General features: G+C 54.1%; 1 protein-coding gene across 1 annotated transcript in view; it reads left to right on the top strand.

Moving 5' to 3' along the window:
• Positions 1–3,133: 3,133 nt before the first annotated feature.
• LDLR (low density lipoprotein receptor) overlaps positions 3,134–12,801 on the top strand; it is a 28,159-nt gene continuing 18,491 nt past the window's right edge. Inside the window, exons 1-4 of the mRNA XM_055126871.1 lie at positions 3,134–3,307; positions 8,704–8,826; positions 9,872–9,994; positions 12,116–12,502. Of these exons, the coding sequence (XP_054982846.1) occupies positions 3,241–3,307; positions 8,704–8,826; positions 9,872–9,994; positions 12,116–12,502 (700 nt within the window). The 5' untranslated portion in view covers positions 3,134–3,240. The remainder of the gene's footprint in view (positions 3,308–8,703; positions 8,827–9,871; positions 9,995–12,115; positions 12,503–12,801) is intronic.

The following is a 12,801-nucleotide window of genomic DNA, read 5'->3' as shown; positions in this document are numbered from 1 at the left end:
TCTGCCACTGCAGGAGCTGATGCTGGGAAGGTGACAAGGGCCCCTGCCTGGAACCTGGGTGACATGCCCCATGGAGGGCTGGGAAGCCATGTGGTGGGCTCATAACAGGAGCCCGCTGAACCATCCAGGACTTCCAGTGACATGCCACGGGGCAGTGTCTGCCCCATGTCCTTCCCGAGGGTGATCCCCTCAGCACCCAGCACCTCCAGGAGCAGCCCCTGAGCACCAGCGGAAGAGTCGGGGCAAGCATCGGTGGCTGTGCTATCACTGCTGCCAGCTGCCATGAACCCAGTCGCATACGCCAGAGCATCGCACGCACCAACTCCCTGGGTCCCTCCCACTCCATCCTGCTCCTCCATTCACCCCCAAACACACGCTTGGGCCCCCCTGCACCCACATCTGGCTCTACCAGCCCAGCCCATTCCCAAGTATCTAGTCATTCCCATCTCCTCAGTCCCCACCCGGACCCCCCCAACACACTCCAGATCGAGTGCTCAGCGCCTCCTGGGACTCCGGGTTTCCGCCCTCGCTCCCTGCTGGTTTCCTGTCACCAGTGTTGAAGCCAGGCAAAGCCACAGCTGGGCTGGCTCGGGCTGGTCCCTCGTCCCTCCATGCAGGTGACTTCTTCCTGGGAGCCTTGTCACACGTGGCCCTTCTGGACACATCCCAAGTGACTCCTAAAAAGACCAGTGGGAGGCTGGAGTGATAGGACAGTGGGGAGGGCGCTTGCTTTGCACAAAGCTACCCAGGTTCGATCACCAGCACCCCATAGGGTCCCCAAGCCTTTCTGGAGTGACCCCTCAGCACCAAGCCAGGAGTCAGCCCTGAGCACTGCCAGTGCAGCCTCAAAAACAAAAAGATTGGTCCAGAGCATTTTTCCAGGTCACCCCAAAGAGCTGTTGATACATAAACAACCAGGGCAGATGCTGTTGAATGGGTGGAAACAAAGCAAATGCTGGCTCGCAGAAGAACCACAGCAAACAAGCAGGTAGGGGGGGCTGGAGCGATAGCACAGTGGGTAGGGCGTTTGCCTTGCATGCGGCCGTCCTGGGTTCAATTCCCAGCATCCCATATGGTCCCCCAAGCACAAAGCCAGGAGTAACCCGAGCATTGCTGGGTGTGACCCCAAAAAGCAAAAAAAAAAAAAAAAATTAAAATTAAAACCCAAAAATAAGCAGGTAGAAGGGCACTTGCCTTGCACACAATCAACGGGGTTTGACTCCCCGTGTTCCACAGAGTACCCTGAGCCTCACTAAGAGTGATCCCCGAGTGCAGAACCAGGAATAACCCCTGAGCATTGCCAGGTGTGTCTCAAAAAACAAAAGAACAAAAATTTGAAGCTCCAAACTGCTCCAAAGTTGCTGGTGCCTTCCTCCTCTGGATGGACCTCTTTTTTTTAAAAGAAATAATAAAACACTTTATTTAAACACTGTGGTTTACAAAGTTGTTCATAATACAGTTGTTAGGGGCTTTCGATGTTCCAACGCCAATCCCACCACCAGAGTGACCTGCCCTCCACCACTCTCCCAGATTTTCAAACCTGCCTGTGTAGTCAGCACACAATAATTTATGTGCGATTGCTTGTTATAACTAAAGGGGTAACAATGACCAAAAATACTTCTTCAGCAAAAGAATACGTGAAAATTATTCTCTCTCACCACGAAGTAAGTCCTTGTCTGTGACCCTCTTCCTTTTCTCAAACATGGAATCCTTCACAAATACTTCTTGCCATTCTTGCCCAGGGCCGTGCTAATCTATCATTTCAATTGCAGTACCTATGTTGCCAAAGGGAGCTTGCTCCAAACCTCCTTTCTTTCTGAGGGTTTCCTCCACCCACTGCCTTTTCTGTGCTCTCTCTCCCCAGTAGCTAGCTGGTACATCTGTCAGAACCCCGCCAGTACTCAGGGTAGTGGGGAACCTGTAAAACTGCCAGACCCCTGGTGGACTCAGGCACATCTCACCCATGCGGGGAGGGGGGCCCAGAGAGACAGTTCAGAGGTGACAAGGTGCTTGCTTGGCACAGATGACCCTGGTTCCATCCCTGGCACCATAAGCCGTCCCCTGAGTACTGAGACAGAAGCCCAGGGATGCTCAAAGGACTGAAATTGTACATAGGAACCCCAGATTTAATGTCCAGTACTGTGTGGTCCCCCTGTACCTCAGAGAGCGACCACCAGGACACTGTCAGGAGTAGGCCCTGAGCACCACTGGGTGTGGCCCAAAACAAGAGTCTCACAGCTGCCTTGCTTGGCAGAGGTCCCTGGTGCCACATAAATCCCAAGAGACCCCCATTCTTAGAAGCCTCCCAGCACAGAGAGCAATGAACGGGGTGCTTCGGGAGTTCAGGAGCAACAGAACAAACTTGGTTTTGTTTTGATTTTTGCTTTAGGAAGGGTGAGCCGCTTATCTGTTTGCTGAACTCCTGAAAGGAGAAATCAATATCTCTGTCCAGGCCCTGCGTCCTGAAAGGTCAATGGCTTTAGAGATGTTTTTGGCTTCTAATTCATCCAGGAGCCTGGAACAATAAGTAGCAGCCTGGAGCTGGAATTCACCCCACACATTGTATTTAAATGCCACATTGATTTCCTATCTATACAGCGATTTGGTAGTGCAGTTTCCAAAACAGTAGACGGGTGCATTTGGCTTAAAATCTATACAATTCCTAGAATGGAAAAGGTAAAGAAAAGTAAGGAATTGGGGTGGGATAGGGTGGGGTTTCCAAGAAGTTTTTTCTCTTTGAATGGCAGGTGGGACTTTTTATTTTTGTTTGGGGACCACGTGGGCGGTGCTCAGGGTTTATCCTGACTCTGGACTCAGGGCCCGGGTGTCAGAGAGCTAACGGGTCTGTCACGTTCAAATGACTTCACCCCCTGTGCTATCTATCTGGCCTGGGGAGGGGGCTTCCTTAGACCGTGAAATGGTTTTGAAAGGACGGTCCTGACCCCTCCACATAGACACAAGCCCGTGATTTGACAGAAGCGTCGTCCAGGGAGTAGATTTCCAGGCTTAGCTCCCCAGCTGGCAGCCTGGGCGTCAAGGGTTAAGGACTCCATGTGCCCCGGGCCAGCCAGACTCCTCCTTCCCGCTCCCGGTGTGGATGGACGTTATTTGAAAATCACCCCACTGCAGACTCCGCCCCCGCGAGAAAGGCCGCATTGAAAGACTGCAAAAGACGGGGACCGGCGTGCCGTGCAGTGCAGCGCGGCGGGCAAAGGAGACAGCCGGGGTGACGCTGGGGACATGAGATCTGCGAGCTGGCCACTGCGCTGGGTCGTCGCCCTGCTCCTCGCCGCGGCAGGGGCTGCAGGTAAGGCTGAATCGGAGGCGCCGCGCGTTTAGGGGTGAACCCCCTTCCTCGGCCCCAGGACGTAGGGACGCCCCTTTAGAGTTAATTTTGTGCGTGGGATGAGGGGGGGCGGGAGGAAGTGAAAAACATCACTATTTATCCTTGTTGGGACCAAATTCCTCCAAGCTGGATGGAGAGGAAATCCGGGAACTGCTCAGCAGAATGGGGAACCCCCAGCACAACCTCAGGGCAGGAGGGCGGGCAACCCGTGCGGTTATTCTAGGGGTGAGGGTGAGCCAAGCGAGGATGAAGAGGGACTAGAGGGTGCCTACCCCCACCCCCGCTCCCACACACACACACCTCTCCCAAGCGTGAACTGGCGACCCAGCCACGAAGTAGCCTTTGTGCACGCTGAAAGCGCCACGGCCCGGAAGAGCCCAGCCCCGGGCGCGCATCTCTCCCGGGCCGCCTCTTCCAGCCCCGCCTTCAGTCCCGAGGCCCGCCCCCTCAGCTCCCATTGGCCACCGCTCAAACAGGCGAGCCTCGAGCCACTCCCCTTGGCCAATGGCAGGCGACGTTTGCGGAGGCCCGCGGGCGCGGGGCGTGGCTAGAGGGCGAGGGGCGGGGCCCGTCCGCGGGACACTCGCGGCTCTGAGGAAGGTGGAGCGCGGCGGTGGGTTACAAAGGAGAAGTTCGGCCCGGGGGTCCCGGGGCCCCCCCCCCCGCTCCCGCTCCCGCTCCCGCTCTTCCCAGGCTGCTGTGCGTGTCCTTCACACTCCTCCCGCCCCTTCTCTCTGAGGCGCAAACTTTTCTGGGCACCTGGCCCCCACCACGGTCTTTATAGGGGTGGGGGGTGTTCTCCGTTTGTGTTTGGGTTAGAGACTAGTTTTCGTGGCGGTTTTACTTGTTTATAATCATTGGTTTAATCGGTGACGGGATTGAGAGGTAGTACAGCGGGGAGGCGAATGACCCAGGTTCCATCCGGGCATCCCATAGGGCACCCCGCACCAGCACCCCCCATAGGGCGCCGCCTCACCTCGGTGACTCCTGAGTGCAGAGCTGGCTGTGGACCCAAACTACACAAAAACAAAACAGGGTATCACTGTGGCAGAGCTCTGGGCACCCTATGGGGCGCTGGGGATGGAACGTGGGTCAGCTGCATGCGGGGAAAGTGCTTTAAACTTCTGCTATCTCTGTGGCCACCACCCAAATAGTTTAAAGGAGGTTCCCGTGCATTTGACCACACCCCAGGTCATAAATAAACGAACTTTTTCCAACTTAGGACTAGTTCTACCCATCAGAGGCTTGGGAAAGCCCCCGAACAAGCGACAGGCAAATTTTCCGGGATGGGGGGCTTGGAGCAGAGAACTTGGGAACATTGGAATCCATAGAAGCCCCTAGGAGAGGGTCACTGTCACTGTCAGAGATGGGGGGTTTGGTCCAGGGGCACTTGACTGAGCTCCCCTGCCCCGCGCCCCCACCCCCCCACTGCAGACAGATGATGGACCCATGGATGGAGATGGGAGAGATGGATGGATGGATGGATGGATGGGTGGATGGATGGATGGATGGATGGATGGATGGATGGATGGATGGATGGATGGATGGATGACGGGTGAATGGATTCCTTCCTGAAATGGCATTAATGACTGTGTAGCTTTGAGTAAACTCCATACTGCCTTCCTCTGTCTCTGGGTAGTTGAGATTCTTCTCCAGCTTCTCTCTGAGTCCCAAGGTTCTCTCGGGGATCCTGGACCCAGAGGACTGCAGTGCGTGTGCACGCACACCACACCCAGCAGAAGCTATTCTTGGCTTTGTGCTCAGGGCAGTTTTTACCAGCATTGTTTTGGAGTCCAGGCGTTACTGGGGGGTAGAACCGGGGTCTCCTATACGTGAACCTTGGGGTCAGCCCTTGAAACTCTCTCTCCAATTCCAGCCACTTTCTTTTTTCAGGAAATGACTTTATCTAGAACTTCTTCTTCTTCTTTTTTTTTTTTTTTCCATTGCCCCGGAGTTTTTGTTGGTTGCTCTTGTCAGAATGAGGGGTTGAGGGTTAGGCCCACACCCAGCTGTGCTCAGGGCTTACTCCTGGCTCTGTGCTCAGGGCGCCACTCCAGATGGTGCTGTGGGGAACGTTCTGTGGTGCTGGGAAGCGAAACTGGGCCTCCTGCATGCAGAGTCTGAGCTCTCGAATCATCCTTCTGGGCCCTCCGTGTTCCTCTTTCAAGGGCTTTAAGCTGTAATGAGTATCTCCAAGTATTTCAGGGACGCCTTTTATTTACAACATAGATCCTTGTACAAAGGAGAGAAAGCAGAGCCGCACTAGCACCCCAAACTGAGATCTCTGGGTTTTTGGGTTTTTTTTTGGGGGGGCAGTGAATGCTAGCAGACTCTCCCCCTCAGCAAATGTCATTATCTCAAATGTCCCTGGCCTGAACCTTTCTTTTCCTGAGTGCTATGGATTCCACTTGCATTCTGCCCACGGCTCTCAGCGGTTGGGGCTGGTGACTCACTTCCTCCTTTTGGAGCTCTGGTCCCCTGGCTCCCCCCTTTCTGCGTGAGTCAGAGCCAGACATGTTTGGGGCTCCGCCAAAGGGACACGGCCTGATCCCAGCCTCCGTTGGGCAATGTGGATTATCGGTGTGTGCCTGCAGCAGATTCCAAAGCTCAACGCCCCCGCCCCCCCGCCCCAGGGCCCCCTCACCTGTCCAGCCCAGCCCTGCTGGGCCCCACGGAGGTGGCTTCCTTGTTACTGCCCAGCTTGCCTCACCCGGGGCGTGTTCTGTTGGTTCTTATGTTTCTTCCTTAATCATCATCATCCGCAGCTCAGCTCGCATCTGGCTTCATCTCACCCGACTTGGTTCTTACTCTCTGGTTCCAGAGATTTTCATAAGCCAGTTTCTCTTCATTTTCTTTCTTCCTTTTTTTTTCTGGCTTTGTTCTAGAACCCTCCAGTGGCTCTTTTTTGGGGTTTTTGATTTTCGTCTCTTCCCACCCATCCCTCTTGGGGCCGAGGGGGTCACACTTGGCGAAGCCTGGCTCTGCGAGCAGGGATCACTCCTTGGGGTGCTCAGGGATCACTCCTGGCAGTGCTCTGGGGACTCTTTAGGGTGCCAGGGAACAAACCCAGGTTTGTCACATGCAAGGCAAGCATCCTACCCCCTATACTTACTTTTTTGGGGCAGGGGTCACACTCAGGAATGCTCAGGGGTTACTCCTGGCTCTACACTCAGGAATTATTCCTGATAGTGCTCGGGAGACCATATAGGATGCCGGTGATCGAACCCGGGTCGACAGCTTTCCTGGTAGTGCTTTGCACTCAGAAATAACCCCTGGCGGGGCTCAGGGCTTGCTCAGCTGGGGCTGCAGGCTAGTCAAGCACCCATTTTTCTTTTGAAATTGAGCCAGAAGGAGCTGGCCATTGCTCATCAGTCCAAGTGTATGCAGGAGGCCCGGGCTCACCCTTAGCACCACACAGTCCCCTGAGCACTGACTGAGCAGGGTGGAGCCCCTAGGCACTACCAGATGTGACCCCCAACACCAAAACATTAACTGAGGCTAAAGACACACACCCTTAGTGATCTCTTATAGAAAGGCTTAATGGAGGCTGGAGCGATAGCACAGCGGGGAGGGCATTTGCCTTGCACGAGGCCAACCTGGGTTCAATTCCCAGCATCCCATATGGTCCCCTGAGCACCGCCAGGGGTGATTCCTGAGTGCAGAGCCAGGAGTAACCCCTGTGAATTGCCAGATGTGACCAAAAAAGCAAAAAAAAAAAAAAAAAAGGCTTAATGTAATGGCCCCTGGATAAAATACAACAATCTTCACACTCTTTCCTCAAAGGATACTTCTTGGTAGCATTTTCAGCGGCTTTTTATAACCAACAATACAAAATATATTATTCCAGGTCTGTTTTGGGGCAGGGAGTGAGGTTCAGATTGGAAACATCCGAAATGTGGTGGTGGGAAGGTGTAATGGTGGTGGGACTGCTGTTTGAATATTGAATGTAATCAAGTATTGTCAACTACTTTATAACATTTTAAAAAAATAAATAATAATAATAAACGAATAATAAAAATAAATAAAATAATAATTAAAAATTTAAATAATAATAAATAAAGCTGTACTTAGACAGCCTTACTCTCATCTCTCAAATCCTGAGCACTGACTAAACACCCCCTGTTGTTTTTTTCTGGATTCTGGGCTATACTTGACAGTGCTCCTGGCCCTGCGCTCAGGATGACTTCTGGAGGGACTTGGGGGACCAGGCCTATATGCAGTATCAGAGTTTATTTTTATTTTATTTTATTTTATTTTTGCTTTTTGGGTCACACCCGGCGATGCACAGGGGTTACTCCTGGCTCTGCACTCAGGAATTACTCCTGGCGGTGCTCAGGGGACCATATGGGATGCTGGGAATCGAACCCGGGTCGGCCGCGTGCAAGGCAAACGCCCTACCCACTGTGCTATCACTCCAGCCCCGCAGTGCCAGAGTTTAAACCTGGGTCAACCATGTTCAAATCAAATGCTTTGCCTGCTGGACAGTCTCTCCAGCACAACTTCCCCACCCCCATCCACCCATTTCAGTCCTTTAGGCTTTTCCTGACACCCTAGAAACTGCTTTTTGTTGGTGGTGGTCATGGTTTGGTGTGTTTTTTGGTTATGTTTTATTTTGTTTTGCTTGGGGAGCACACCCAGCAGTGCTCAGGGTTACTCCCGGCTCTCACTCCTGGTGGGGTTTTGGAGACCCTAATGGGGTGTCAGGGATCAAACCCGGGTCAACCAGCACTTTCCCTGCTGTGAGACCTCTCTGGCCCTTGTTTGTTTGGGGGGACATCCTGCAGTGACAGGGATGGAATCGGCCCCCTGCACGCAAAGCATGCGCTCAGCCATTTCAGCTCATCTCCACCTGTCCTTTGAACTCAACGAACGGCCTGTAGGTCGATTTTTAGGCCTGGGATCTGGAGCGATGACACAGCAGGGTGGGTGTTTACCTTGCACGTGCCTGACCCGAGTTCGATCCCCTGCGTCCCGTGGGGTGCCCGGAGCTCCGCCAGGAGTCATTGCTAGTGGCAGTACCAGAACATCTCCAGGTGTGGCCCAAAAACAGACAAATGAAATTTGGGGACACTCCAGGCTCTGTGCTCAGGAATCACTGCTGGCGTTTCCCCAGCCCCCTGTATGATGGTGGGATTCGAACCTGGGCCCCAGTCCTCACTGCACGCTAGGTGAGCCCCATTGCCTTTGTACAGTCTGGTTCTGCTGTGCTAGGTCTGTTCCGAGCTTTGTGTGAGTCAGTTTCCTGGGACCGGTATCCGGTCTCAGCTGCCTTGGGGGCAGTGTTGATGACTCAGGTGACAGAAGGGGTGCCAGGAGCTGCTTGTTCTGGAGCTGATCTTCCTCTTTCTTCTCTCAAGCCGAAGCCAAGTGTGGGCGGAAGGAATTTCAGTGCCGAGACGGGAAATGCATCTCCTATAAGTGGGTTTGTGATGGCAGCCCTGAATGCCCAGATGGTTCCGATGAGTCCACAGACACCTGTCGTGAGTGTCCTTCCCCTGGGGGCAGCGGGTGACACGGGCAGGGGGAGAGCTGGCCTAGGGATGACGGACATGGTGACTCTGGAACCGGGAGAATGGGAAAGAAGATGCCACTGACAGTGGCTATTTTATGGAGTCTTTGATTTTCTTTTTTTTTTTTTTTAGCTTTTTGGGTCACACCCAGCAATGCTCAGGGGTTACACCTGGCTTTGTGCTCAGGAATTACTCCTGACAATGCTCGGGGGACCATATGGGATGCCAGGGATCAAACTAGGGTCGGCTGTGTGCAAGGCAAATACCCTACCCGCTGCACTATCACTCTGGCCCCTGGGATCTTTGATTTTCTTTTTTTTTTTTTTTGCTTTTTTGGGTCACACCTGGTGATGCACAGGGGTTACTCCTGGCTCTGCACTCAGGAATTACCCCTGGCCGTGCTCAGGGGACCATATGGGATGCTGGGATTTTTTTTTTTTTTTTTTGCTTTTTGGGTCACACCTGGCGATGCACAGGGGTTACTCCTGGCTTTGCACTCAGGAATTACCCCTGGCCGTGCTCAGGGGACCATATGGGATGCTGGGATTTGAACCCGGGTCGGCCGCGTGCAAGGCAAACGCCCTACCCGCTGTGCTATCTCTCCAGCCCCAGGGATGCTGGGATTTGAACCCAGGTTGACTGCGTGCAAGGCAAATGCCCCCCGCTGCTGTATTATTGCCCCAGTCCCTGTCCTGTTTCTCTCTATTTCTTTATTACTCCAGACCCTGTCCTATTTCTCTATATTTTGCTTTTGTTTGTTTGGGGGCCACAAACACTGAGGGCACTCAGGGATCACTCCTGATGGGCCTCAGGGGACCCTGTGAGGGTGCCGGGGATGGAACCCAGATCAGCTGTGTGCCAGGCGAACGCCTTTCCGCTGTCCTCTCTCTTCTGACACCCAGCCTTGGCATTTTGAACTGAACGAGATGGAGGCATCAGCGCGCATGTGCTGCAAAAACTTTTCTTAGCGGGCGGGGGAGGCGGGGTCGGGAGGCTCAGACTCTCTCTCGCGCAGTGTCCATCACCTGCAGCCCGGGGGACTTCAGCTGCGGTGGACAGGTCAGTCGCTGCATCCCGCAGTCCTGGAGGTGTGACGGCCAGCAGGACTGCAAGAACGGCTCGGATGAGGATGGCTGCGGTGAGTGACCATCCTGCTAGCCACATAGGTTGCGCAGGGACCCCCACCAGTGTCGAGTTTCTCCCATGGGGTGACCGGCCGCTCTGCCCATGGCTTCATCTCTTAGGGGGCCGCACTGCAGATGGCCTTGTGACCCTCCCCAGCCCTGCCTTAAGTCCCACCTTGACTGGGTAACAAAAGTGTTACCCCCGGGGCTGGAGCAATAGCACAGCGGGGAGGGCGTTTGCCTTGCATGTGGCCGACCCGGGTTCAATTCCCAGCATCCCATATGGTCCCCTGAGCACCGCCAGGAGTGATTCCTGAGTGCAGAGCCGGGAGTAACCCCTGAGCAAAAAAAAAAAAAAAAAAAAGTGCTACCCCTTGGGTTCCCCCTCCCTCCTGTCCACTACTGTGGTCACCTCATTAAAAGGCTGGGTTCTCTGTTAATGGGGGACAGCCTCTCATTATTATTATTATTGCTATTATTATTATTATTATTATTATTATATATGACAGAGTATATCATTGCACTATAGCACTGTCGTCCCATTGTTCATCGATTTGCTCGAGTGGGCACCAGTAATGTCTCCATTCTGAGACTTGTTACTGTTTTTGGCATATCAAATATGCCACGAGGAGCTTGCCAGGCTCTGCTGTGCAGGCAGGATACTCTCGGTAGCTTGCCAGGCTCTCTGAGAGGGACAGAGGAATCGAACCCAGGTTGGCTGCGTGCAAGGCAAACGCCCTCCCGACTGTCTCATCTCTCTGGGCTTCTAATAATTTTGCTGGTGCCAGAACCAGCAGGGAGGGCACTTGCCTTGCATGCAGTTGACCTGGGTTCGATAACTGCCTCCCATAAGGTCCGAGGAGCACCACCAGGAGTGATTCCTGAGCCCAGAGCCAGGAGTAACCCCAGAGCATCTCTGGGGGTGGCCCCCTCCCTCCCCACCTATAAATAAATAAATAAATAAGTTTTCTTGTTTGTTTACCACACCTGTTGGTGCTCAGGGATCACTCCTGGCAGAGTCGGGGACCCTATGGGGTGCAGAAGTGAACCCCAGAAGCCTGCCAGTACCTTGTTATCTGCCCTGTCTTGGGCACTGTGGAATAATCACTGTGGAATAATGACGAACAATGTCATCCTGTTGTTCGTCAATTTATTCGAGCAGGCACCAGTAATGTCTCTATTCCTTTCAGCCCTGAGATTTTAGCAGCCTCTCCTTACTCATCTTTCCCAAGGACTGGAGGCTCTTTCAGGGTCAAGGGAATGAGACCTATTGTTACTGGTTTTTTTTTTTTGGGGGGGGGGTTTGGGTCACACCTGGCGATGCACAGGGGTTACTCCTGGCTCTGCACTCAGGAATTACTCCTGGCGGTGCTCAGGGGTCCATATGGGATGCTGGGATTTGAACCCGGGTCGGCCGAGTGCAAGGCAAACGCCCTACCTGCTATGCTATCACTCCAGCCCCTATTGTTACTGTTTTTGGCATATCGAATATGCCACAGGTAGCTTGCCAGGTTCTGCCCGTGCGGGTGGGATACTCTCGGTAGCTTGCTGGGCTCTCCGAGAGGTATGTATATATCTGTTACTGTATTTGGAATATGAATACCCCATGGGGAGCTTGCCAGGCTCTCCTGTGCGGGTAATAAACTCTCGATAGCTTGTCAGGTTCTCCAAGAGGGAGAACTAGGCTATTAGATGTCGTGCGCTTTCAGGAGCTTGGTTATATAGTCTCTGGATGTTGGCCATTGATGGGATTACATGGCGCCAGGGGCAGTTTGTGGGTGTGACTGTCTAGCTACTGGAAAATGGGGAATCTGGGTGGAAGAGGCCCAGTCCCGATATGAGCAGCCTTGGAGATCTTGGCCCTGGGTCCCACACACGTGGTTCCTCTGCCGGTTCCTTCATGCGTGAGGCTCGTTCAAATGTGCGGAGAGTGGCCTTGAGCATGGCCGTGGCATAATAGTAATAATAAAATATATCCCCAGTAATAAAATATATCCCCTTCGATGGTGTGCGTGCTGGGCCCAGCAGACGCAGATGAGCACTCTGCAATGGACCCCACGCTGGGCGCCTCGGCTGTCCACCTCTGCAGCGTGGCCTGATGCAGGGTCTCCTGCTCTCTCCCGCTTGCCCTCTAGCCCCCAAGACGTGCTCGCCGCAGGAGTTCCGCTGCGGAGATGGCCAGTGCGTGGCCCCCGAGTTCGTCTGCGACTCGGACTCCGACTGCCAGGACGGCTCGGACGAAGCAGACTGCCCGGTGACCACGTGCGAACCAGGTCACTTCCGCTGCAACAGCGGCATGTGCATCCCGCAGCTGTGGGCATGCGACGGCGACCCGGACTGTGGCGACGAGTCGGATGAGTGGCCGCAGCGCTGCGGGGGCCGCGACCCCCTGGCCGAGCGCCGCGCCCAGCGCCACTGCTCTGTGCACGAGTTCCACTGCCGCAGCGGCGAGTGTATCCACGCCAGCTGGCGCTGCGACGGCAGCGCCGACTGCAAGGACAAGTCAGACGAGGACGACTGCGGTGAGGGGGCCTGGGAGGGATCCTTTGTTTGCTTGGTGGGGAGTTGTGGCAAACCCCACAGTGCTCAGGGATGACTCCTGGAAGTGCTCCCGGGACCCTATGGGATGCCAGAGATCCAACCCGTGTGCAGTGCAAGCGCCCTACAGGCTGTACTATATTTCTGTCCCCCAAAACTAATAGTTTTTTGTTTCTTCTTCAAATTTTTGTGCCACACCCAACAATGCTCAGGGCTTGCTCCTGGCTCTGTGCTCAAGAATTATTCCCAATGGTTCTCAGGAGAAGCTGTTGGTGTGCCGGCA

The sequence above is a fragment of the Sorex araneus genome, chromosome 2 (genome assembly GCF_027595985.1).
Source record: "Sorex araneus isolate mSorAra2 chromosome 2, mSorAra2.pri, whole genome shotgun sequence".
In the NCBI taxonomy this organism is placed as follows: Eukaryota; Metazoa; Chordata; class Mammalia; order Eulipotyphla; family Soricidae; genus Sorex; species Sorex araneus.
The sequence above is the reverse complement of the archived record's forward strand: the minus strand, read 5'-3'. Positions and strand labels throughout refer to the sequence as shown.